This window comes from Aulostomus chinensis, chromosome 17, assembly GCF_037954235.1.
Source record: "Aulostomus chinensis isolate RoL2024-O1b breed Wild chromosome 17, RoL_Achi_v1.0, whole genome shotgun sequence".
Taxonomy (NCBI): Eukaryota; Metazoa; Chordata; class Actinopteri; order Syngnathiformes; family Aulostomidae; genus Aulostomus; species Aulostomus chinensis.
Window position 1 is genome coordinate 4,075,430 of NC_141336.1, and position 27,933 is coordinate 4,103,362.

Below are 27,933 nucleotides of genomic sequence, written 5' to 3' on the forward strand. Positions count from 1 at the left end.
GCGTACTTCATCACCGGGTTGGCGTACTTCATCACCGGGTTGGCGTACTTCATCTAGACTCCAGACAGTTCTGAAAGTGTAAACATAATGAGGTGCTGAGCTCCAGCTTGCATCGGTCGACCGTCGTTTTTGGTGTCATAATCTAACAAACAATATGAATGACTAAATATTGAAATCTGCATGGTCTGTCTTTGTTAGAAAGCACTGGTAGAGAACTAGATCGGCTCTACGCGTGATGAGAACGTGGCGGCGGTTCCTCCTCCTGTGAGTGTTTGTGTTGGAGGGAGTTTCTCCGCATGCGAATGAGACGTATCTCTCACTGCTGGCGACCTCTCCCTGTTGGTGTTCAGTATAACCACAGCCGTGCTCTGGAGTCTGTTATCAAGCCAAACACACAGCGGAAGAGTAACACAGCCGTGTATTTTTAGGCTTCCAGTGGGATTCCCTCCCCAGTTAACCCCCGTAGCTGACAGGTGGACGTGACACCGTAGAGCTCAGACAAGATGTTATGGTGAACCACTCTCAACTAGGATGGCTGCATATCTTCCCAGGGCAGGGTTATCTGCAGCCCCTGTCCCTGTGGGGGTTGTAGGGTATCTGCCATGTCTCCCCTCAGAAAATCCCAGACCCCTCTGCTGAGGAAATACCATCCGGCCAATTAGACATGGGATGGGATTTCTGTGTGTCGCTGAGCGTACAGAGCAGGGCTCCACTGTAAATCCAAGACATGCTGAAATCAAAATACCGACGGCAGTTTTACAGCGGCAGAAACTCCAAGTTTCCTTTTTTTAGGGTGAAAAGTGTCCAAGAATCAATTTGTCAGCTTTTTAAAGAAACTGTGAGCTGTGCTCCTTTATTACAGTCCTAACCACAGTGATGTTCAGTTATGATGTCATCACACCTCCTGATTTAGGGCTCATGATTTTTTTATTTTATTTTTTATAGTTCACATACATAGACGTGAGACATGAGAAATATGTGATCTCATGCAGAAAGCAAAGATGGTATAAATGATGGATCAAATAAAAGTGAGGCCAATGCCTTTACCCTGCATTCTCAGTAATAGCCAGCAGGGGGACACTTGAACGCCCGATAAAATCTGAGATTTTATAATCTGTGAGAAAAATTTAATTTAATACCTCAGTACACAATTTCTAAATGAGTATGTGATCACTAGTTTGAAGTCGTCTTCAATTTAGCGACTGGGAACCAAATGTTCATGAAGCTTACAACTCTCTGAGATTCTCATAATATAAACATAATACACGTAACAAGAAATATGGCAATTACACAGCATCGCACTGTATTTCCTTCTGCTACTGTGACTTGTTGTTTTAACTGAAACTGAAAAGAACCCTGTTTCTAATTGAAATGTTTGAAAAGTCTGACATTTGAGAACTAGAGGGCGCTAGAGAGAGCTGTTTGAGAGCATATGCTAAAGACTGCTCAGTTGTGCCACGCCCTAATCGTTCTACTACATTCAATCAAAATCTATCTTCAACTTTTTGAGTTTTGCTTCCAACAGATAAACGTCGCAATTCTTCTTCACAATTCCAAACATTATGCTTACGGGTGTTGCTAACGTGTGATTGACCAGGTGATACCTCATCAACCAGCTCCACATTCTAATCCAAACAGGGAAAAAAAGCCAAGATGGCGACGGCCAAAATGTCAAAGTCAAGGCTACAAATGCGAGTCCTCAAACCAGTGAGTGAGGTCGCAGTTGCTACATCCACTTCGCCTGTACAGTCTGGAACAGAATCCTCGAAATTCAAGGCCAACAGCTAAGCTTTCAGTTAAAAAAAAACATGTAACAGAGGCGAGATTGTGCTGGATTCACGCCGGCGTCTATTTTGGGTGAAAAACGTGAGCGTGGCTGGTGGATCAGCAGCAGCAGGAAAGCCCAGATGAGTTCAGGAGCGGCAGTGAGGACCACACATCAGGAGGGAGATGGTGTAAAAACTGTGTGTGTGTGTGTGTGTGTGTGTGTGTGTGTGTGTGTGGCTGATTACTATGCCAAGAAAACAATGTGTCCAGACTCCTCCGAGGTTTGTCCCATGCTGCGTGGCTTGTTGCTCCAAATACACAGAGACAGAAGCGAGACAGCCAGAGAGAACTAATGAAATCTAACAGATAATTCCCTTTTAAGGTGGATGCATGTGTGGAGTGTTTGTCTTAGCAAGCTGGGGAGTCTCTAACTCGAGCAGGGAGACACTGCTCTACACACACACACACACACACACACACACACAGAGTTTACAGTCTTTTCAAAAAGAGTGAAGTAACATTCTGTTTCTTGCTTTCTGAGACGACACGTCTGTGTCTTTCATCACTGAATCTCTCTCTCTCCCTCCCTCCCCCCCCACTCCGTCTGGTAGCAATTACTTTGTGAAGCTGAAGCCAAAGCGTGATGGCAGGAGTCAAAGAAATGTGTGTCAGATATAAATCAGAGCACCGCTGGCATTGTGATAATCCTCAACACGCAGATCAGAGACGATCGCGGGCAGGTGTACGTTACACCTTTAAGAGGCAACACCTGACTTTGATCGACATCTCACCTGGGTTGTCCTGATGAGATAAAAACCCACCCTTGTTACGCTCACAGGTGGAATTAGTTGTTTGATAGCACATCACACAAGCATGAACACACAAACATGCATGAGCATTGATATGGTAATTATCTCTCTCTCACTCACTCCCTCTCTCTCTCTCTCTCTCTCTCTCTCTCTCTCTCTTTTTCTCTCCTGCTGGATTGAGAAAGTAAAAGAGACATCTGATGACCGGTCAGCCACCTCCCCTGCTTTTGTCCCAGGAAACACACACACCAACACACACACACGCAGGCCTATAAAGAGAATGAGCCATGCATCAGTGCGCTCGCCCTCCACACCCACACAGCAGCAACAATAGGCCTGTCTGACTCGCTCTACCCTCTTTGTCCGCCGTCCTCTCAATACAACTCAATAAATCGCCCTGACAGGTTTCCAAACTCTCAGAAACGGAGGATTCTAATGAATTCTTGCATTGTTAGTGGGTGAAGAAGATGACGCTTCTCCCAGAAGTTTTACATTCTCTCAGCAGCTGTCAAGTGATGTTTTACACCGCTTGGATGTCTTGTACTTAACTATCTCTGGAGGCTTGACATCGGGGAGACGGGTCGAGACACGGCTCCAACCTGCTGCAGCCACTATCTGCCTGTTTTATATATGACGTTTAACCATTATTTTTGTTTGGTACATAAATGTCAGGAGATGTCTTTATATTATTGACTAAACGAAAAACCCTTGAAATGTAGCTGCTAGACGGTGCATGGACTGCATGTGGGTTAGGGGATCTGAGCGGTACCTCGGGTGAAAACACAACCTCACATCTGTTCTGGCAAACTACATAACTCATCCAAGCTGGACCAATTTGAAGACGGGGCAGAAGAGCAAGTTGTCCCATCTGCGCCATCTTTTAGCAATTATAAAAACATGGAAGTATGAATTCCTGCAGGGTATTTACCAGAATTTCTATGATCTGAGAAAATGGGAGATGAAAACAAACAACAGGTTTGTTTGGATCGATGAAAGTGGTGCTTCTTGGCAGAGGGGGTCCGGCGAAAACCAGAAAAACAGGGACTTGAGTGAGATCTAACTCACCGTTGCCTCTTTTTCCTGCTTCTTGGACCAGTGGATTTGTTGTCAGCTACTTAAAGTCTAAATTGTAAAACCTGCAACTACCTCTGGGCGACCCGATACACCTGCCGCAGCAGCCTGGGAGGAGTCTTTAGGAAACGAGTTGCCTTTTCTCTTTATTGTTTCTCTGCTCAGTCCTGTTCAACGTCCAAATGCATCAGAAAACATGGTAAACAAACGGCTATTCATCTCGTTCCCACTGCTGACAAAAGCCAGATGTTAGCGTGTCCGTTGTTAGTGGCAGAAGGAACAGCTGCCCTGGGTGGCAGAAGGGTGGAGGGTAGGTCGATGGCCCAAACATGCTGCAGAGTTTTGCGGCAGGAGCAATGATCCCAACTCTCACCAAGTGTTTGGGGCCTTCACCTGACCACCAGGTGCTTTGGAGAGCTTTGGAACCTTGTAGACGTGTCCCGCTGCTGTTTGATAAAATATCGTTCCTCTATATAGTATCGACTTTTAGGTTTCGTTGCCAATACTAACTATTCAGCAATGTCTAGTTGGGTGCTTGATTGATGGAATGGGAGAATTCCTCTGGTGTGAGTTGGTTGTTGCCGTACCTTTCTCGTGTTTTTCTCTGCCGTCTTCGTGTGTCTGTTAATTACACAATACTCTATGTGATTAGGGGGCTCCCCACAAAGCACTGGCTTCAACTACCCATTTCTATTTCTGGCAAGTAGTTTTCCCATGACTGACACAACATTCTGTTTCGCTGACAGAAGCACCATACTGGACCAGGCCTGACCGGATGGACAAGAAACTTCTGGCGGTTCCAGCCGCCAACACCGTCAAGTTCCGCTGTGCTGCGGCTGGAAATCCAACACCGAGTATCCACTGGCTGAAGAACGGCAAGGAATTCAAGGGAGAGCAGAGGATGGGCGGCATCAAGGTGAGAAGACCTACATGAACATGTTAACACCTAAAGGTTAGAGGAGCTGGGCTCCAGTCCTTGCAGCAGCTGCAGACATTTGGCGGGAGGAGGTGATGCTCTGGCCTCCCTGAGCTTCCACTGAAGAGCCTTTTAGTATGGCATTTTAATCCCTTCATAGTCAAGTGGAGCTGATGTGTGTCCATCAGTAAATCTGAGTGAGTGCTGCGATGCTCCCTGGTGTTCGTTTCTAGAGAGAGTTGAGAGACTTTGAATGCTTGGTGAATCTTTCCGTGGTAAATGAAGGTCAGAAAACACCCTGCATAGATGGACACCCTCCACAGGATTCATGCTTCTTGCTGACCGGCTACGATGACCAAAATAAATCCTCGCTGTGCTGAAATCAGAGTGGTGCACAAATACGTGCCTGCTCACATGATAAGCACAGTGTTGACAGTAACACAGTGCAGCAAACAGCTGTTGTACTCACTTTTGTCATCATTCCCGCTCCAAACACTGGGCCCTGCTGTGGAATGGCACTGCTGAGAGTAGCAGGCCTGGGTTTACTTGTGTGCTCCTCTAATGGCCCCGAGCTGCAGGGTTAAAAGACAAACTCAGGGTGGTGAGAACGTCGGAATTCAAACAGTCCAAACCTGTGTTTGTTTCAAAATAAACTTGAACTTAATGACACATAAATTCTAAAACGAGTCCCACGTTCATTGTCTTACTCCTTCTCAGGCCTCCCACTGTCTCGATTAAGTCATCACAAGGGGAGTAGATGTCGTCTCTGTCGTCATGGAGACTGTGATGCTGTAATCATCCCTCAAAACATCCCTTTTTCAGTCAGAAGTCACACATGCAGCAGCATCTTGAAATTTCCAATCATGTTTCGCTTTACGAGTTATTAAAGTAACCATGGTGACAGTGTGAGGACCGAGCTGATGCTGTACTAAACCCAACCCTGGGTTGTGCCTCTAATCAAGGGTTTCTTGGGCCTAAATTTAACCAGGTATCAACCATAGTGTTAAAACATTATATTTAAAGACAGATGCGTTTTATTTCGGAAGGTGCCACACTTGCAGGTGTGAGAATATTGGTGAGGTCATGTAGCAGTACGGCGTAGTACATTGGAAGTACAGGACATTTGTATTTGTTTGAAATAAGAGCGAGAGATCTGTAACTTGCCGTTGCATTGGTCACTTTCCTATTTCCAGAATATTTGCTTTTAATGGGGCCAGCTAGTATCAGGGAACAGTACCTTCATAAAGGTGATTTATTTAAAAGCCTCTTTCAAAATATGATTAACTTGTTCTTTCTTGTACTTTATTTCAGAGCAAACAGAGTTATAGCAATTTCATAGATGTTTTTACTGGATATTTAGGTATAAAAGCCAAAACATCGAATTTATAATAAGCCATAAACGCTTCCCAGTTTGTACTGGAGGTTGAATGGAAATTCTGACGTTCAAAGTTGAAGCCCAAAGCTTCTAAATCCTCACGTGCCCCCCCCCCCCCCCCCCCCCCCCCGGAGAGAGAATGTGATTCATGGCTTCATGTTTGATTCTCGCCTACTAGAAAGTGAACAGTACAGCAGACTTTTCCTTTCCTGTTAGCCTGGTTTGTTTTCATTTTCAGAGCCGGAACCGTGTTAACGTTTGCTGAATAGAACAACCTAAAGTGGGAGTTGCAGTTGACAATGATGAATGCGAAAGCATTGAGCAAGAATAGCACAAGTAAAGTCGTAAAGTCACTCAGCGAAGACGGTAATAGAGCAATATTTTAGAGCTAACACCAACCACCGTAAGCTAAGCATCAACTGGGAATTATAACGTTTAAAGGGAAGAATTTTTATTCTACCTTTAATTTAAACACATAAATATAAAAAAAGGCATTTAAAGTGGTTTATTTTATCAGAGTTACAGCAATGAAATTGCACCTTCTTTGGAGTAGCAGCATAGCAGTGAGAGACGCCTTACCCCCCAGGAGCTTTGGCATTTAAAGAGTTAATGGTAATGGGATCCTGCAGCTATTAACAGTTTACAGAGATCTCCAACATCTGCTCCCAGCAGACCAACAGCAGTTGTCTCCCTCCCTCTGTCCCCACTGCCCCACACACACACACACACACACACACACACACACACACACACACACACACACACACACACACCTGTCACGAGCCCTCAGGACCATCATGGCTCTCCGGCAGAGACTTTTAGCCGGTTTATTTACTGTGATCACCAAAGTTTCTCCCAGAGTAGCATCAGGTAGGAAACGGCTCACCAGAGGGATGTTTAGTGTCGATGGAGGCCATCTTAAGATTTTAATGTCAGGCTAATCAGTGCAATTTCCCCACGCTTCAATGACGCAGTGTAGCACTTGTCACCTGATTTATACCCTCGTGCAGCTTTGATTCAGTTTACTTCCCCCACCTGAACACAGGCTGCTATGGGATGTTTACTGTATAATTAGCAGCGGCTACGTATCACTTGCTCTCCATACTAAGCCTTTACAGTATGTCAAGTGCTGTCGGCCTTGTACTGTGTTGTGCTAGTGGGAGCTGTGAGTTGTCAACAAGCCACCGGGACAAATTCCTGTACATTTTCCGCTCCGTATAGCTCAGCAGGTCAAGCTTGGCACCAGCCCGGTCACTGCTGTGGGTTTAGTTCCCACTGTGGCCACCCAAGCTGAAAGTATGGCACCCGCGTCATGTGTCCAAAGAAAGGCATGATACAAACTTTTGGTGCAGATAAAGGAGGGTCAACCAACAACTGTACTTTCTGATTATTATTTTTAGTTTCCAGATAAGTTTTTCAACATTCTGCTTTTCTTTTGAAAAGCACTTAAAGGGCTGGTTCAGTTCACCACTTACTGCTTTCCAGCAATGAGAAACTGAATCTTTGCTACCATCTGACTTCATGAAGCTGTATAGCTCAGTGCTTTAAAGCTTGGTAACCCTACACCCCATCACTACGCTTCCGTGATGTTGGATAAAGGCCATTCATGTTAGTCTGACCAAAACCCGAATTTTCAAACATCAGATGTTAAGCGGTGCAATGCAGGCCTTAAAGATGTCACAAAATGGTCAGAGCCTCAGGAAGACGTTCGTCTCCTTGTTTTTTAACAACTTCTCAGTCTCACCTTTCTGAATTCATGAAACGTTGCCATCCATTCGTTTTCACTCACAAGCGTAGGACGATTCTTGGCAACGATTCCACCGTCAGTACCTTAAAGCGCACGTATCACCGTTTTAGTGTGATTCTGAGATGGCATTCATGAAGACGTCTCTCTTTGTGTCTCTATCGAGGTGTCACATGCCCCTCCCCTCCCACCACTCTCAAGCCATTTTAAAATCCAGTTAGCCAATCACTGCGTGGCGCCTCTTGGCCTGGAGGGAGGTGAACAGAGAGGTCACCGTCTGAAGAATCAGGGTGCTGGGTGACAGACAAGCCTGTGACACGGTCACGCCTCACCAGGGTCAGGGGGTAACAGCTTCGCCCGCTCTTCACCTCTGATGAGCCCTGGATGCTGCCAAAATCTTCAATTATGTCATTTCCTTCATCTGTTTTAGAGTCAGATAAAATCATTGACCAGCTGCACGTAACACGGAGAATTCTCTTCTTGAGTGTAGAGTTCTGACCTTTTAAAAATAAGATTTTTCTACTTCCTGTCAGTAATCAAGATAATCCACTAAGACTGACCAGGGGGAGTTTTTTTTTTAAGGTTCTATTTATTAGACAGCAACATTTATCCTGAATGGTTTTTGTTTTATTAGTTTCTTTTGTAATCCTTTACTTTGCCCTTGAAGGCGTGATGGGCTCTTTTTTTTAAAATTCCTGTGAAAAGCAAAGGCACAGTTACCGACTTGACCAACCTTCACCGGCACCCGCGCCACGTAAGAGATGACGCCCGCCGACGGGTTCATCAGCAGAAGCTGACGGACGCCTGAACCGTCCGACACACATAACTTTACCCAACATTAGACACAGTGTTTCATACAACACTGCACATCCCACACAACCCCCTGTAACAAGTACCTCAAGCTGCATGTGTTTGATATTTAGAAGGAAAAAAGAATATGTGAAATAGTTGTGCCAACGCTGCTGTTAAGGCCCGGTTACATTTGGTCAAAATAAAATGAATGAATTCAATAAAACGGCTGCAAATGTCTCGACGTCTCACTCCTGGCTGACTTCTTCCGATACAAACCAACCGATCGATTTGATTATTTATGGTCCACGTGTGTCACCTCGGGTTTGCTTGGAGTCCTGCCTCAGCACCCTCCTCTAGATTGAATCGTTTTTGTGTTGACAGGCGGCTTGTTGTGAGGGCTCATATTTTTGCGGTGTCACAGTGTCGCAGCCCTCGTCACCTCACCTCACATCTGTTTGTGATGAGTTCATCCAGCGGGGGCCAGGGGTATCAGCGGTATATGGATGGTGTTTGTGTGTGTTGGGGTGGGGGATGCTGTCAGCCTGACAATGGTCCTCTAAAGACTCTATTCCTCCCGCATCCATATTGAAGTAGCAATCATTTCTGATTTGACAGCCATGCTTAATTCTGGTTGACCTTGTGTGATTTTCACTGACGGGTGACGGGTGGGTTTTGTCACAGATCTCTCAGGCTGGGGGGTGTGTATGCGGTTCAAGGGATCCGTGCACACTTGAGTCCTCTCCACTCAGCGCTGCCAGTTTGTCATTTACCTTGAGTGTCTTCAGGACAGGAAGTTTTGGCTTCCAGAGATCACCTTGATTATGTTCTGGTATCATCCAGATGAACTCATACTTAGTTTCCTGAAGTCTGTATCGATCATCTTCTGGATGAGTGATCGATAAGAGGAAACCGTATGGATGGATTTTGATGTTCACATTCTTCCTTCCTGGCACTCAGAGATGCCCAGAAATGTTTAAAAATAATAATAATAAAAAAAGAACCTGCTTGAGTTTCCTGTGTGACATCACCGTCAGGGCTAAAAGGGCTAATAAGTAGCCACCGGCTTTAAAATGCGTTCAACTATTTTCGTCCTGCTTTAATTTCGCTCGTCATTTCTTTGTGCTTGCTGAGAGTTTTTGTGTGAGTGAATGCGAGTGCTCGTGCTGCATTCACATGTTGCCTCCAAGAATTAAAAATATCAGATGGCTTTTTTTGTCCCATTTAGCTTTTAACATGCCAGACGTGTGAATCAATGACTTGAAACGCTGAAATTTGAAGATACACTGCAAGTGTGAGACAAATTAACCATATATTTGACCCTCGCAGTAGTTGATAAAAGCAAAAATTAACCTACTTTTGCATGCGCTCTCTCCCGTGAGAAGCCTGGTTAATTCAGTTCTATCCTTCAAGCGCTTTCTAAGTCTATTGAAGCACAACACAGAGAACTAAATGCCGCGTTTGTGGGGCCTAAATGAAACGGTAAATAGGTTGTATGGCTCATTTGTAAAATGGAAAATAAAATTCCTGCAGGGCGACGGCATGCTGGAGCATTGTGCGTCCTCCCAGACAACTGTGGCGCTCTGAGTCTGCTCCTTTATGGAGGGGCATGGCCTAAAGGTCAAAGTTTATGACTCTATTGAGCCATCAGATGGAAGTGGGGAGAGATGGGCGTGTCGCCCTGCTATTGAGTCGGCCCGAGTCTTTGACAGCCAAAGCCAAAGCACTTGTATGCTGCCACATATGGTGGAAGGGATTTTATTGTGTTCATGCTAAACTGTGGCGGCGCAAGCGAGACAAAAGTTGACAATGTAATTATTGTGTTCATTCCGTCCAGGTCGCTCGCTGACTTTTCAATCCCTGTTTTGACAGGTTTCCAAGGCAGGCTTCTTAAACTGGCTCCTCGCTGTTACTTTTTAAGACTTTAAGCACTTTAAATCCTTGTTTTTTTTCCACTTCAGATTTTAACACAGCATTTATTGTGAGTCTGTTGGAATTTACACTTTGCAAGATTGTTTTTGGATTCTTTTTCATTTGAAACCTGCCATTGAGTTTTCTCCACTGGTCAAGGTCTCTGGTGTATTTCTCCCAAATGCACCATGGATATCTACAACAAATTATTCTAATTTGGGGTGTTTTTCCACCTTTGAGCTCTCACGATCTCACTGTTGTGACACTGGTGTGCAGAGCCAAACAGGCAGGAGCTTTAATAACAAGGCCACTGCTTCTATAGGTTTCTGCCTTCTCTGTGGGTCAAATTAGAGGGTTGCAGAGATCTGGGCCGCTGGTCCGCACTGACACAGTCATAAATTCTGGTAACTGGTCCCCCTGGTTCTGACAGGGCTATTTTTGTAAGGTGAAGATGGAGAGTTTGGACTATAAAGGGATCTGAGCTTCCTGTGTTACCTCAGATTACTGCCACCCTGCAGAAAATGTCTGTTTCTTTACGAGCCCTTTAAGTTAGAAGTTTTGTTGTGGGTTGTTTTGATTAAAATAAGTGAAGGGATCCGTCATTAGTGTGAAGTCACTTCTCAGTTTTCCATGGTGGGGTCCGTGAAGCAAGCAGAAATAACTTCCAATGTGGCAGATTAATTTGCTTCAGGATATTTCCCGCACTAAAACCCTGAATTTAATCTACATTTCAATAGGCGCTGTATGTTGGTTCACTGCTCTTTTCCTATGCACACTTCTTGCAGTGTGAAACTCCTAGTCCATTCCCATGGCTTGTGCCCTTCTTTAGGTCCACGGCCAAAGCCTTAAAACCTTTAAAGCCTCGTATGACTCTAACGTAAGCTCCTTAATAATTTAATTCTGTTTGGAATCTGGCATGATTGGAATGGATGGGATTATCACATTCGGGAACTAATGCCGCAGGTTCAACAGGGGTTAGCCAATCTAACATGGTAATAAAAGCAAGTGGCATGTATGGAGATGTAATTAAATGTGCCAGACAAAGAGAAGTAGGAGAAGAATTCAGCCTGAACTTTAAAACTAACAAACTGTATAAACAGTCAGTGCAATTTGAGGGTGAGTGAAGCTTTAAAACTTTGTTTCCCTAACGAATACCGACATGTAGAGATCCTTTGAAGTTGATGTAAAGATCTACAAATAATAGTAAATAATAAACATAATATCATGCACTTTTTCTTTCAGAGTACCTTCAAAGTAAAAGCTAGCATTTCTTGAACAATATGAGATTTCATTTGTTATATTTCGGTGTTTTTCTTGTTCACTTGGTGGTTTAATATTCATTTCATGGCTGAATCTGCTCAGTAACTACAGCGGTCCAGGCCAAGAAGTGACCCTTTACTCACATATTAGCCTTAATACTGGCAAACTACAGGGAACAAACAAGATGGAGGGAATTGCCGATGTTTGCAGCACAAATTGATTGAACATTATATTACTGTTATTAAATATACCATGCATTATAAACAGTGATACCATGTATCCTGCATATTTTGTGTGGGTTACGTACGTATGATTTTTTTTCCCTATTTTTGCTTATCCTTTTTAGCATGTCTGCAGCCAACTTAACATTAATGCTAAAGAAAATGAATGCTAATAATTCTTGTTTTACGATATATTGTAACAGTAAATGGCCTGGTTTTCCAAAAGGCTACAAAGAGAACATGTAAAGAGAGAAGTTCCCATGCGAACGGAGAGCAAACCAGGACCAGTAAGCCTAGCATTAGCGCAACTCATAGCATTGAGCAGCTTGCTCATGTCGCGTCTGCAACAGTCTGCTGCAGCTGCTACGTTAGCAATGATGCTAGTAAATATGAACGGCAGTGGTACAGTTTATGTATTTGTACTTGTATCCCATATACATATCAAAGAAGTTATTAGCAGCGGTATTATTGATAATGATAATATACTTTTATAAATAATGGTGTTTGATGCTTGACCACTTCAAGAGGAGCGAATCAGAGCAACAAAACTGCAACCAGAGTAACATGAGGTCAGTGGTTTGAGGACAGAATACTTCCAAACACATCATTTAAAATTTGTACTTCTACTTTTAAAACTTATGTTAACTTAACATCAAATACTTCTTTACTTTTTACGTCCTAATATTTTTTGAATGGAGACTTTTACCAAGAACTATTTTATGCGGATATTTACACTTTAACGTGATGGAAGGAACTCTGTACTGCTGGCATGTTAGAAAAAGTGAAAAAATGTCATATGAAGCATTGTTTTGAGTGCTGCTGTGGAGTAAAATTGCAATATTGACCCTCAAAATGGCATATATATATATATGTATGTATGTATGTATATATGTGTATATATATAAGAAACTTCAAAGATTACCTACTTGAGCTCTGAGCTTGACTAAACGTCCTATTTATCATCGTGAATCATGATCATTAATCAGCCAAATGTCATGATTATTATTCTGCATATTTGGATGTGTGACTATTTGAGCGCTAAAGCAGAGGGATCATCACCTCCTTCTGTTTCTGTTGGTGGTCCTGGCCTCTGCTCTTATACCACCTTGTAGCTCGCCTCCTCACGCCATCATTTTCTTCCCCCTGCTCTTGCTCAGCAACCGCAGCTCAAGGCGTCACTCATCTGAGAGCAGCCTTGGACTTCACTTTGACTCCTCGCTCTCTGAGAGGGGTAGACGGGGCGGAGCCAACCACCTCAGAAAAACCATTTGCCAGCGCTGAGCCGGCTGCCTGGTCTATGTTACCACGCAACTGCAAAAAGCACACACAGGCATAATATTTATACTGTTATATTATTTTCCGCGTGCCCCTCCAAGAGAGAGCGAGTGTGTATGCTGAGGTAGGGGGAGGAGCGGGGAGTGTGATTCTCCACCTCCATGTATAAAAGTTCTTTGAATGGCTGGCCAGTTACCTAAATGCGTGGGGTTAAACGTTTGTAAAAACACTAAGCCCCCTCTCTGGGTCGGCACATTTTCCTACACAGGTGATGTTAAATATTCCAGCCTGAAAAGCCTCCTTGTTGACATCACCCATTTCTGTCTTTAGTAATTCTGACCTCTTTGGGAGAAGTTCACTCCGCGCTCGTCTTGCAGCAGTAAACACAGTGGCGGCGTCTGTGGCGCATGTTTCCACTTAAGCTGCTGAGGTCGTCCCTCTTGGCCCCGTGGAGACTCTGCCTATCGACGCGTAGCAAGATCTCTGTTCTCGCCTCGCCACTCACTCACTCCTCTTAGCCGCTTCTGAATATGTCAAGTTAGTATCTGTCTGCTTCTGCCATGCACACGCACCTGGTTTGAATTACGACACAAAATTTACTCCTCGGCTCTCCCGGGATGGATTGCTCTTGACTGGCACAGTGGAACCAATTTCAGTGGTGTAAAAAAATAAAACCCTGTCTGCCTTCTCTGCAAGCAGTTAGAGGAAAATGCTTTAAAGAGAATCCGCTGATCTCTCTCTCTCTCTCTCTCTCTGGTGAAAGGAATACCCAAAGATTATTTCTCTCTATCATTAGTTTAACTGATGGCTCTCTGTTAGAAGACGCCAGAACTGTTAAACAATTGGTTCATCAAACCTACACCTTCACAAAGGCTTTCTCACCGTCATTCACTCAGTGGGAAAACTTCACCCATACAATGCAATCCGGCGATGCATCAGACCGCTTTCAGCTGTGCTCACCTCACCTTAAAACTAATTATATCCACGTGTGAGTAATGGAGGTTTATATTACCATTTGAAATGTGTGTTCAAAAGGACCTGTGAATGTGTACACACACACACACACACACACACACACACACACACACACACATACGCGCACGGTTGTTTACCAACCTGGCTGTCCTATGATGTTGTATATCAAAGGAAGCACTTGATCTGGTGCTGGAGAGGCACTTTTCCCTGGACAGAGCTCAAGCACCTCCTCTGAGCACATACAGGAATATACTGAGTGTTGCAAGCGGGCACCGCATTTAAATTTGAGCAGATAATGTGTGTGTATCTTATGTGTACCTTAAAGGAATACCTGAAATTGAAATAAAGCATTTTACTTTTCGGTTACTCACAAATAGGTTTGTTGAGCTCACAAAGATGTTTTTCCCGTCCTGTGTTTCTTCTTTGTGACTCTAGAATGCAAAAAGAACCAGCCATGTATATTTAGCTTAAAGCTAATGGTGTTTCATTGCCGCCGGATGCGAACAACAGCGAAACTGTCCAAAAGCATCCGCTTACGTCGTCTGGTAGAATGCACATCTTCCCTATCCATCCGTATCACCAATTATCCACCAATGATTCCAAGAAAATGTAAAAGTAGATGGAAATAATAGTAAAATAGTTGTATGTTAAAAAAGTACACAACATTTACCAAAAATAGAAAATGAAAATATATTCGAAAATATGACCGAAATATTGACAATTGAGGAACATACAGTATAAAAAATGTGCCTGCTACGACATGCTATGTAAAAGTAATATGTATCTATACATGCAGAATGCAATAAATACTTAGGAATGCCACTAGATGGCAGTACCTGTGACCAAATCACAACTGAAGCACTTTTGCGCTTCCTATGGACTTTTCCTTAATTAGGTCTAAATTCTTGCTTGTGTTGTACGTTGCTTTGGACAAAAGCGTCTTCTAAATGAAATTGTAGAATTGTAGAATAAAGAAGAAATAGAAGAAATGTATGTGTAATTTTAGCAATAGCAATGTATATATTGGGGGGGACGGCGTGGCTCAGAGGTAAAGTGGCTGTCTAGCAACCGAAGGGTCCCTGGTTCGATCCTCACTTCCCCCAGTGACCATGTCCAAGTGTCCTTGAGCAAGATACTGAACCCCTAACTGCTCCTGATGGCCCTGTGATGAACTGGTGACCCATCCAGGGTGAACCCCGCCTCTCACGTGATGTCAGCTGGTATAAGCTCCACCCTCTCCCCCTTAAAAATGAGCAGTATAGAAAATGGATGGATGATTGATGGATATATTAAGTGCTGCAGCTGAGTTTTTGCACAGGACATAATCAGTATTGCACAGTTAAGGAGATAATAGTGAAAAATGTATGAGGTGTTTCTTGTTACCAAACTATTAAAGTTTTTCCTTCACATCCCAACTTGTTTAAATAAGTTTAATGAGATATGACGGTGGTGGCTGACTGTTCCTCTCTGTCCCGCACACAGCTGAGGCACCAGCAGTGGAGTCTTGTGATGGAGAGCGCCGTGCCGTCGGACCGGGGAAACTACACGTGTGTGGTGCATAACAAGTACGGCACCATCACCCACACCTACCAGCTGGATGTGCTAGGTAAACAACACAAAAACATCCACTTTCATTTCTGTGTAAACGGCGAATAAATTAACATGCACAAGTGCTTCAAGAACCCAGGAGGAATGTTAATGGAATCAAGATGTAAGACTAACTTATTCCTACATTTCTTACAGCATCATTTGTGGTAATGACTTCATGCTAATACGCTGCCGTTCTCTGTCAGAGCGCTCCCCTCACAGGCCCATCCTGCAGGCCGGCCTGCCAGCCAATCAGACGGTGGTGGTCGGCAGCGACGTGGAGTTCCACTGTAAGGTCTACAGCGACGCCCAGCCGCACATCCAGTGGCTGAAACACATCGAGGTCAACGGCAGCCGCTACGGCCCCGACGGCGTCCCCTACGTCAACATACTGAAGGTGGGTTTCATGACTCCATCTTTCAACAGGGTGGGTTTCAGCCTGTGATCGTTTCACTCATGACTTAAAGCCTTATTTAATGGGTTTTTACAGTAAGTGGGTCTGGGGGCCTACAGGCTGTTTGCACTGCAGGGTATAATTGACAAGCTCATTCCTCTGTACTTCACCTCCATCACGGGAGGGAAAACCAAACCTGCTCTATGCTGCTTCAGCTACTACAGAGCAAGTTGATGTTCAGATGTGTGACACAAAAACAGCCTCGGGATGACAGGCTTTTATTCTGTTATACTCTGTTGATGAGTGTAAAATGTACACAGACCAGCAAGATCAGATGAGAGTGTGGAGTGAGAACCAACAGGTTTAACTGGCCTGCAAGAACACAAACTCATCAGATTGTTAGGAGTCAATATCAATCAACATACAATTATGTATCTTGATACACTTATGTATGGAATTGCAACATCCTGTTTGTTGAGCTGCCCTGGAAAACATTAAATCTGCTTGAGAGACTTATAACCAACATATAAACATACATCCAGTTGCACATGTCAGACCGTTAAGGTAGAACCCTCTCAGAGAAAATCCTTCTCACTAAAAATGAAATGCATAAAGTTCAGAATTCTTTATGTGGATACCCGGCCTGAATGGTTTATGGCGTCTTTTTATCTTTTGCACCTCACGTTTTGAAGTGGCATCCAACAACTTCTGACCACAACACACTTGAAGAGACTTAATTGTCTCTGTGCCTCCACAATGAAATTACAACCACATTGCCTCACGTGGTGCAACAGGAGCACGAAGCCGCTGCGTTTATGTGCCGTAGCGTCGCTATCAGATCAACGTGCTTCTGTTTAACATTCCTCTGATGTCGTTTCAAGTTAAATTCTCCGTCGCAGCGGATGCGGACGCACGCAGATGTTTCACACACATCCGGAAACAACCGTTTGTTTGCCGTGTTTGTTTGTCTCGCTGTGTCCAAATGCAACGTACAAGCAATTAAACCTCTGTTTAGGTCGACGTATTGCACTTAAAAGTGGAAACGTTTTCTGTATCTTGACTGCCATCCATCTTTATAACAGGTTAATTTCGTTGTGTATCTATTTAGATCTGGCGGAAACGCACTTCATTAATTGTTGTCTTTTAATCATTTCAGACAAATAATCAAAAACAGCAGATATATTGACCCTGTCAGGGTGAAAAGAAAAGAAGATACAGTAAAGGACAGAGAATTCCAGGACGAATGAAAATGTAAACTTGGGGAAAGAATAAATCCATTTTATGGAAAAAAGGTTAAAAACTGGCGGGAAAAACTTTGGTTTCCACTCCAATTCTAACTTAAATAAGTGATGCACCTTTGTGTTTAATTATCCTGAAACAAAATCCATCTATTATAGACGAAGTAATGAGTAAGAGTGTGAATGTGTGTTTACCTGACTTGCAAGTAGTTCCTTGAAATAATGGACGTATGAATAAATCATCAGTGTTTTGATAGCATGTTTGTCTGCAGCCTTTACGGTGGCTCTGACGCTGCGTCTGTGTCGCTCTTTCAACAGCTCAATCACAAGCACTCCCTCGTGAAATAGAGGTTAAATAAAAGCAGCGGGGAAGGCGTCAGATAGTCTTAGGAGGCTTTGCTCCGGTTGAAGAAACTCCTGGAGGTCTCATCTCCTCCCCAGTCAGCATTCAAGAATAGAGTAGAAATTATTTCTTCACCACGGAGGACAACACCCTAAACCCGCTGCGAGGAGTGTGTTTTTATTTGGGGTGAAGAGAGAAAGGTCCTTTGCTTTCTCATTTGGCCTCCCTTTTCTGCCTCTGGAGCGAGCGAGGGAATAAAACAAACATCTGGTTTAGACTAAGTTAACTGCTGTGGTGGCGGCAACGCAGGGAGAGAGACAGGCCCTGTTAACCGCCGCTGCCGTCAGATGTGCTGCGTCGCGTGGTTTGAGGAGGAGGAGGAGGAGAGAGAGAAGAGGCACTCAAAAAAGCCATGGAAAAAATGAGTGGAGGAGCATAAGGAAGGGCATAGTCAGCAGGGAGAGAGAGGGAGAGAGAGAGTGTGACAGAGTGAAGGGTAAAGATGGAGGGTGAGAGACATTGGCGGGGGAGGACAAAGACAGCGGGGGGGGAAAGAGAATAGAGGGAGGGTGTGACAGAGAAAGACATTAAAGTGGATTAAAGGAAGTGAGAGAGTGAAAGAGAGAGAAAAAAAGATCAGAAGAAGAGTGACAGGAGTCTTTTTCAGACATGATATCTGTGACATTGCTGGGTTCAACTGTTAAATATCTGTGAACGTAATGGCTCCAGGGCTTTCGCACAAAGATTCCCTTCATCTAAGTGTTCCAGACTCGTCGCCAGAGGACACTTAATTGGAAAAACAATATTTTATTCCAACAACATTGTTGGAGAGAGCACACAAAGCGATACGTTAAAAGATGAGGGGCCGCTGCACCTGCTGCATCATCATCTTCAATATTTACACAGCAGGACGTCTTGAAAATGGCTAAAATCTGTTGTGAACCACGACAACTCAACCGTGTCATCCAGGCGCAACTTTGTCAGAAAGCTAGGGGTCAGACATTTTCCTGAGCTTTCATTCCCTCCATGATGAGAAGTACACTTGTCATCACGTAGCACCATTATTTTCATTCTTTTATGTCATTGGAAATGCAACCAGGTCATGAATAATCATAAGAATTAAATGACTAAATAACTTCTCTCGTAATTACGTCAATTGCTTAATTCAATTTCCAACACAAGCTAAGCACTAATTCTCCAACGCGTCATGTTAGCCGTTAGGTGTGTCATTTGGCAAATTCTGGCAACATGTTCTGTAAACATTTCAAACCATCTCCCTTGTTTGGGCCTTCACTACATCACATTAACACTCGCCACACTCACAGTGGCAGACGAGGATACGCGTTGTGTTTACCAGCACACAAGAGAGCCAACTCCTGCAAGATGACTATGAGTCCCCGCCCACATTACAGGACCATGGAAGATGATCTAGTTTATATCACAAATGAGGACTTTCTTAGTCTGAAGAATTTATTTTGTCAAGAATGTCAAGGGATTCGTTTTAATTTGGAAAAGAGCCCAATCCTGAGGATTCTTTTATTTTCCAGGAGCAGTTCAAATGTCAACCTAACCTGACCTCACCCACAGCCTCGTCACAGTTGTTTTAAAACATACTTTCACGTGAGAAGAGTAGAAATGTCCAGCTTAAGGGTTCTACCTCAGGGGTTTTCACCAGACCGTCGAACTCTGGACTCAAACTTATCACCAATAGCATGGGAGGTGGACATGCTGCAAATCTGAGCTGCTGAAATACCTGCCGGCTGCTTTAACTCAAGCACACTGATCACTCGTGTCCTTGTGCATAATTTTGGTTGATATCCATCACAAAACGTTCAAAAAATGGTTGCCAACGATTGGAAACCTGCACAGCCCTCAACACCTGCAGCCTACGTATTTATTATTGTAAGATTTTATTAAAGCATAAACGTACACAAGTACATCCAAAGCAAACTGGGCAGGTGCTGGGCTGAAATAAAGCAAACATAGAAAACAGCAATGAAACAGCTGGTTTGTTTATTACACCGGTGTGACATTTCGGGCCAAGCTGCTCTTCATCAGACTAAATGGAAACGTACATTTCCAAGAGGACGCTGCAGGAGCCCTGCCGTGGGCAGGCCGCTCCACTCGCTGTTGCTTCTTATTCAACAAGTCCTCCAACCGGAAGACCTGAGAAATCTTTTCCATCTCACCTCCATGAAAAATATTGAAATATAATGGTTTATGGCGTGTCAGTGCGGTAAATATGGTCTCGTTAGGGTTAGATACAAAAACACTTGGTGTTTAGCTGCAAATAAGCTTTTTGTGTGTGTGGATGTCAGAGGACAATCGTGGTTTTGAGAAGTCTCGACTCAGGCTGGTAAACAAACAGCCGTCTCCTATTGCTGTCAACCCTGCCGTCTGGCTGTTAGTTTGACCCGTCCAGCTCCCCGGTCCGTCTCCTTTTCAGACTTTCTCGCTTTGTATTGACTTCACCTGATTTAGTGATTTTACTCACCAGATGACATCTGTCACTCAAGGGGTCAGTTTCAAAACTTGAATATATGACTTAGACCCTTGTTTCTGTTTGGCAACAGAAAACATACTTGAAGATACGCGTCTCTTTCAGCTCTGCCACATGTGTTCAGTTAGCCTGCTTATTACTTACAAAACCATAAACCTGAACAGTATTTTGACACCAGAAAGACTTCATGGAATGAATATAAGTGAAATTTTTATAAGTGAAATAATCTGCCAGTGCATTCATAAGATTGCAAGATTTTTTTGGGCCTTTTTTTTTCTTGTATTAAGTTCAGAAGACAGCAAATTTATCAGGCTGATGTTTGGCTTAATTTAAGCTCAATTAACAAGCAGGCACATCTACGGGCAGCCCAATTTCACACCCTTCTACTGGCAGGCTCACTCTGAGTCTGAAATCACTCCATACAATCATGCGGTGTTAAATACATGTTTATTGAGAACTAAAGCAAAGAGAGCCTTGTAATTGTTCATTTATTCTGTAAATTAACACAATGCCGTTATCTCTCGGAATCAAAGAGATGCTGCTATCTGCTGATCAATGCTGTTAAGTGAAAAATGGATTTGTTTTTCATTCATAAGCGCTGCAGGGCAAGTTGAACAAGTAGTCTGTCACTTGGTTGGATTAAGCTCTGTAGAAATTTGATTCTCATCAAATCTTTGGTTCTGAGGTGTAAACTAGGTGATAGTTAATGACCTCATCTGTACGGGGGGAAAAAAAACCTTCCCGATTAAAATGGCAGCCTGCCAGGGCACCGGTATGCCACCCTTCTAAGCAGGTAACTGAGACTCAATCATGGGCACATGATACTGAAAACTTAATAGCCTGAAGTAAAACTTAAGCCTCTGAAATGTTCCGTGATTACTTTATTCAAACATGAAAGTTACATAATGGGCCACAGTGCTCCTGAGTATTTTGGCAGCGGAGAAGTGGAGGGAGCTAACGTTATCATTACCTGCGAGTAATACCTCGGGACAGTTGAGCTTCACACACATCAAACCTCCTCCTCAATTAAGTTGGAACATAGGGAGTTTTTTTTCTTCCTGATTTATTGTCATATTAGCTGTGATGATAAAATGAAGTTTATGGAAGTTTTGAAAAGGCCAAAAGAGACATTTATCATGTCTGCGTGTGTTTAGGCTCGGTGCAGCCTTCACGTCACTGTCTCAAAGTAAAACAGCCCAACGCAGAAAGGCTCCTGTTGAACAGAAAAGTGATTCTGGCACTCAAACAGGAGGCTGACGTGTAAAATTACTAGCATATTTACATAGAGAAGTGCATGTCTAAAAGGAGTGAGAGAAGAGAAGCGGGGAGAATAGAGAGATGAAGGAGGAAAAGACAGACAGGAAGAGAGAGAAAGAGGAGTAGCGGGACGGGGGGAAAGCGAGCCCAGACCGCGGCTCCACGCTCTATTTTCGACTACCACATAATTGAAACAGTATTTAGTGAGTTCGTGTGAGCCTGCCTCTCTCCCTCTCTCTCTCTACCTCTCTCTCTCCTTTTCTCTCTCCCTCTCTCTCTCTCTCTGGCCCCACCACAGTTCATTCAGGCGTTCTGCGACATCTCATGTGTGGTATAGAGGAGTTAAATACAGCTGAGGGTGGAAGGAGAGGAGTTCATGCGGGGGGGGGGGGTTCTTTCTTTTTTGAGAAATGACTGAATCGCTCTTTTGATGCCTGGAAAAAGCTAACGATGAGCAACTCACCCAGCGTGGGGAGGGAGAGGGAGTCTGGAGCCGAGCCCTGGATGTTCATTAAGCAACCATAAAACATGATATGTTTTCTCCTTTATGTGCTTTGCCCATTTAATTATTCATCAGCATCAGCTCGGCTGGAGAGACGCTCAGGAGCAATGTGTGTGTGTGAGAGGGCAAAAGAGAGGGAGTGGGTGTGTGTGCACGTGGTGTACACACTTTATAAAGATTGACACACTGTAATGCCTTTCATCTACTAACAGACAGCATGCGTTACGAAGGATATGCAGTGCACAGCGTGTATTTGCCTGTCTGTTGGTTCGACGGTGTGCAGTTATGCTTCAGTCTCACTGTACTGTGGCTGCATGCGTGTGTGAATACAACCTGCACGGATGAAAAAGTACAATTTATTCTCCTCAGAGGCAACACGAGTAAGTTAAAGTGCTCATTTAAGGAAGAGCTTGTAAATTGACTTCCTCGTTTCAGAGGTTGATGTAAATATTGTATTTTTGCTTTAAAATAAGAGGCTAAGAGGTCATTAGCTTAGCATGAAAACTGAAAGCAGGTTATCTGCCAACTTTAAAAACTGAACCCACAAGTATTTAAAGACTGAGTACTTATGAAGAGGTCAATCTTTTTGTCAATTCCAACAGAATTTTAAAAATCTATTGTTATCATGCTAACTGCTAATGCTACTCCATGACAAACAACAGATCAACTTCTCTCACGTATGCACATGTGTTGGTTTCCTAGAGCAGCTGTGGGGGTGTGAGCGGATGCGTTTACAGGCCCCCTCGCAGCATCAGATAACAAGCTTCGCGCGAGCTGGCTAGCTGATCGCAACACGCGCACAGAAAATGTTTTGACAAAGATTCTGACTGTAAAATAAGGAGGCCTGTTTGGATCTTCTGGTGAGTCGCTGTAAATTTAAACATCAAATATAAAGACTCACAAAGACACCAAATCTTGAATGGAGGCTGGCTTTATTTTATATTTAGAAGAGCACTGTTGTAGCATCCTTTGCTTGGCGCTGTCCGCAGCTCTTATGGGTAGGCTTGCAGAAATTCAAAGAAGCCAGGCCATTTTTGTTGCTGCAGTATTTTCTACAATGTGTTTGTTCACAGTCTTTGGGCTGGTAGAAATATCAGTGACAATGAGGGAAAAATTACCTGCCAGTCCAAAAAAAATGGGGATTGCAGATGTATTGACAGAGCCAACAAGGGTCTCAAAGTCTTCAGATGCTTCCATGCTTGGATGCTTTTCCGTGCACTCACATAACGGGGCTCATCCCAGGTTTCATATCACTTCTTTTAAACAGTCAGCTGTATTTTGATGTACTTGAACACCTGCATGCATGGTGTGTATGTTCGACATATTTGTTTTGTACATGTTCTCTTGCAGGAGCTAAAGGCCTCCCTCACTGTGCCTCTCAATGTTCCCTTTGCAGAGTTTTGTCAGTATGCGCACTGAGGCCCTCGATAAGTTGAAACTGTTCAACGTGACAGTGAAAGACGCTGGGAAGTACTCCTGTCGTGCATCTAACTTTGTAGGCAAGTCAGAAAATGTTTTCTGGCTTAAGATACACGATCCAGGTAAATCCGGCTCCCTTCGCCATGTTTTGATCCTCTGCTGCGCCTCCTCCTCTCCGCGTGGCTCCTTTTGGTTGTGGGTTGGTTTGGCTCGCTGGTTGGCTAATCAGATGATTTACACTCACACACATTCCTCTGCTGGGTTTGGAACGGTCACGTTCTCTTCGCAAATGGCGGTTATCCATTTTAATAGCCTGTGCACTTTGTCTTTCCTCTTAATCAATAATAAACACAATAGCCCCCCGTTTATTATTGTGACAACTTCAAAAGCCCTCATTCTTGCTCACACACACGCGCGCAGACACACACACACACACACATGTAAAAGCCCAAATGAACCCACTCCTCCAGTATCGATTTTCCAGCTCCTTCATATGAAAGCATGCAGCAGGACTGGCTCATGCCTGAGACTGGGTGTCACTGTGCATTACTGAGGCCCGCCAATAGAGAATCCCCCACCTGCCTCCGACCAGACACCGAAATGGACACCCCCCACTGGTCATCACCCCCACCATTAGTCACAGGGAATGCCACAACTGCTCACCTCTGAGACACTCCAGTTACTCTTTATCCATTTTGAAGTGAATATGTAACCATTCCGGAAATATTTGTTGTATTAGTGATCTCACATTTTCACGATTCCTGCAGGTGAAGGGGTCAGCCTTGCTTTGACAGCTACGGCTGGTTCGGTTTAAACTCGCAGCAGCGACTGAGCGAAAACTCTCACTTCATCCAAATCAAGTCAAACTCAATTCGATTTTTGTCCACTACAAAGCCCTTAAGGTCTACTTTATTAGAAAAATGAGAGACCTGACAATGCATTAATAATATTTTCAGGAATTCAGCATCGTTGTTTTTCCTTATTTGTATGTTCTTCATTTTATTTTTTTGTGATATTCAATTTAGTCTAGGGATTTTATTATGGCGCAAGGATTTCCTTGATTGTTAATAAAGCTCTTAACCTAACAAATCAATACTCTAGAAATGAGTGACAGTATCTTACAAGAAGCTCTACACAAGCTGATTGGAGAAACTGGGATAAATTCTTCCTGTGGTGTCACAATTTCCTCTTGTAAGAAAACTAGAGCTTTTAGGACTGGACATCATCCGATCGGAATGAATCACAAAATAGATTTTGCATCAATCTGTCAAAATTTCAATTAAATCCATTCTCACCTTTATGTGGTATCCCGCTACTCGACAGGCCGATACCAGTGATCACATGGCTTGATTGGTTGATGGTTAGTCCCGGCCAGGTAGTACAACATGGGGTCTGCTGGTTTGATTCCCCATGCTGACTTAAAAATGGCTTGATAGGTTGTGGTTGCCATGTGCGAGGGTTCCATGTTTGGTTGTGGCTTCAGGTTGAACGAGCGAGCTTCTCTTAGCGTGGTGACGGTGCTACTCGGGTGTTTCCAGGTGCTGCGGGGGAAAACCTGCCTCCTCTCCCACCTGCTTTCCTCCACGGTGTATCTGGTGTCGCCTCTGAGACGCTTTGGGCTCATGATATCTCCTCTCTTCTCTCTCTTTCCCTCCTCCACCTTATCCTTCTCTCATCCTCCACAGACGGCTGGTATTAATACCACAGATAAGGAGCTAGAGGTTCTCTTCTTGACCAATGTGTCTTTTGAGGATGCAGGCGAGTACACTTGCCTGGCAGGGAACTCTATCGGCTATGCTTACCACTCTGCTTGGCTGACGGTGCTTCCAGGTATATATCTCTTTCTTTTTGTGGGTGTCTGGACCGATGACCTCAAATGTTATTAATTCCATGGAAGAGTGGTTTCCTCTGCAAGGTTCACTGTTTTACTCAGTAGCACACACTTCATTTTCAAGCCTCAGTTTCAAGGTGGTTTCACACCAAATCGGGCACTGCATTCATTTGAATAGGGATAGAACATTTATGGCATGTATGTAATGTAACAAGTCCTTTGTTCCAAACGCCTGGTAAAATACATTTTAGCATGGTTTCATTAAGTTTAGGCAGAAAATCATTTAATGATTTCAAGGAAAAGGTCACAATTGGTTCAAATGAGTATACATATTTAACAGAACCAGGAAGCCAACACTTGTCGCTGGCGACATGAAATCAGGTGGCTCCCGCTGCAGCTGAGTGGTATCACGTATCCACAAATCCCGTCAAAACAGTCACAAGACAGTGTTAAAGAGCAGCAACCATTGGGACAGCTGCCTCCACTCAGTCGCCTCAACCATCGCTCAACCCATCCTTCGCTCCCTCCACCTTCATATACAGGTGGTCGTCCTGTTATTGATGTCATGTGACTTCCCACTTTCGTGTGGTTATAATTACTTCAGCCACTGGGAAGATCAGGCCATCTCTAATTAGGTTCCCGTACCTGTAAAGTCAACCATCCAGAACCTCCCCAGAATCAATCAAGAACCTGACATTGTGTTGCAGTGGCCAGTTGCGTTAGCTAGAGATGAGACCGAAAGGCGCGCGCAGAACGAAACACTTGATTGCAGTTTGCAATGTAGGATTGTAGCATTCTGCTGTTTGCAGAGCAAAATGTAAGAAAGGACAAATTGTCCCTGGAACGTCCTTTCCAGAGCTGCGAATCCTCGAGAAAGTACAGAGACTTGATCTGAACTCACGTGGCCTTGCATTAATTATGTGGTAAGACACTTCCTTTCGTGTTTAATAGTGGTGGGGAAACTCTTTTAAGTTGCGTATTACTGCCACCCTCTGGATTGCAACTAACAACATACGTGACGCAAAGACCTGGCGCGATGGCAGATCTGGTGTGAAACCAGCCAACTGCCCCATGTCGTAGATCTTTGCCCGAGACGATTTTAATTTGGCAATTGTGTCAGCGGCCTTTTCATTGGACAAACCAACCCACAAAAGACGCTTTTCAGTTAGAGCATTCATGTCTCCAGGCTTTGAAGCAAATTAAAGGCATTTCTCTGTTCGGCGCTCATCACAGTACTTTCATCACCGGGGAGAAGCAGGTGTAATTACCTGCTGAAGGATAAAATACGAGCAGACACAACTTTTAAACTAAACACATGCTTGTCGATGCATCAGGAGAGTTTTTAAGCTCCTTTTGTTGTTTAAATCTGCTGAAATGTGCTACTGAGGGAAACAATATTCCTTTTAATCAGAATGTTGAGTGAAGGAAACGGCGTGTAAAAGAATAAAACTGGTTGTTATGTGGAATTGCTTTCTAGGTCTAATTTTGCATTTTGACTGAAAACCCATGTTTTGTAACCTCCTCCTCCTCCTCCCTGAAGCAGTGAGCCCAGAAAAGGAGGACTACTACGCCGACATCCTTATTTATGTGACCGGCTGCGTGCTCTTCATCCTCGCCGTGGTCATCGTCGTTCTTTGCCGCATGAGGATGACCACACAGAAGACGCTGCCCACGCCGCCTGTACAAAAACTCTCAAAGTTTCCCCTCAAGAGACAGGTAACAGAAAGTAGATACAAGATTAGTACAAACACTTTTACATCTTTTCCTCTCTCCTTTGTCTCTTAACCTTAAGCTCCACCAGGTAAATAACTTTAGTCCGACTACATGTGGGTAACGGGGTGTTGCTGTTTTGTCCAAAACACGACCCCCTGAAGTTTTTAATTTTTATATCTATTTTAATTCATTATTTTTTCAATTCAAATCAAGGACAAACATCCATCCATGCATTTTCTATACTGCTTATCTTATGCGTTAAAGGTCTGGGGGGGGGGGGGGGGGGGCTGGAGCCTATCCCAGCTGACGTTGGGCAAGAGGGGTTCACCCTGGACGGGTCAAGCATGATGAATATTAAAAATAATGCTGTTACACGAGTGAATCTATTGTTTCCTTTGAAGCTGACATTAAGTTAAGACTTCCTCATTGTCTAAAATACGTTTTAGCTTATTCTTGTAAAATTAGGTTACAAGTTTTGATCTCTCATGAATTCAGATGTGAGTGATGCCTACAATGTGACACGCTTGTAGCTGCGGGGGCTCATGCAAAATTGGACAGTTCAAGGGAAGAATTTATGACATTCTTTGTCAAAGGTGAAAGCCAGACACTCAAAGTTGGGAAAAAGTCTTGCACATGATTGAAAGATCCTCAAATAACATTTCTTCTGAAATGAAGCCAAAATGCTGATGGTTTTTGATAAGTAACCTTATAAAATGACTGTATCAGTGTTATGAAAGCTGGTCGCATCTGTCCCTTTAACTTGGGGGTATTGCATGCAGGATAGGATTCACATGAGCTGGAGTATAAATAAGTAGAGAAGGTTATTGTGTGGGTATCTGCCATGGATCTCTCCGTCCTGGTGTTTGGCTGCAGCGTGGACACTGGAAGGCATCACACTGGTGACATATGTTCACATTTATCTTGGAGCAGTTTCAGCTCTGGGATATTTATGCCCTCCTGTGACTGTCAGTGTTAGTTTTAGATTTCACTCTCGTGTAATACACACTGGCCCCTCAACTATTTGGAGAGAAACATA

At 43.8% G+C, this 27,933-nt stretch overlaps 1 protein-coding gene across 11 annotated transcripts in view; it reads left to right on the plus strand.

Moving 5' to 3' along the window:
• Window positions 1-27,933, plus strand: part of fgfr3 (fibroblast growth factor receptor 3) — an 84,876-nt gene that overhangs the window by 41,645 nt on the left and 15,298 nt on the right. For 10 of the 11 annotated variants that reach the window (XM_086183520.1, XM_086183525.1, XM_086183521.1 and 7 more), the window contains exons 5-9: window positions 4,394-4,563; window positions 15,596-15,719; window positions 15,907-16,097; window positions 25,039-25,183; window positions 26,725-26,900. In XM_086183520.1, coding sequence (XP_086039646.1) covers window positions 4,394-4,563; window positions 15,596-15,719; window positions 15,907-16,097; window positions 25,039-25,183; window positions 26,725-26,900 — 806 coding nt within the window. The remainder of the gene's footprint in view (window positions 1-4,393; window positions 4,564-15,595; window positions 15,720-15,906; window positions 16,098-25,038; window positions 25,184-26,724; window positions 26,901-27,933) is intronic. The other variant, XM_086183516.1, reaches the window with a different exon arrangement.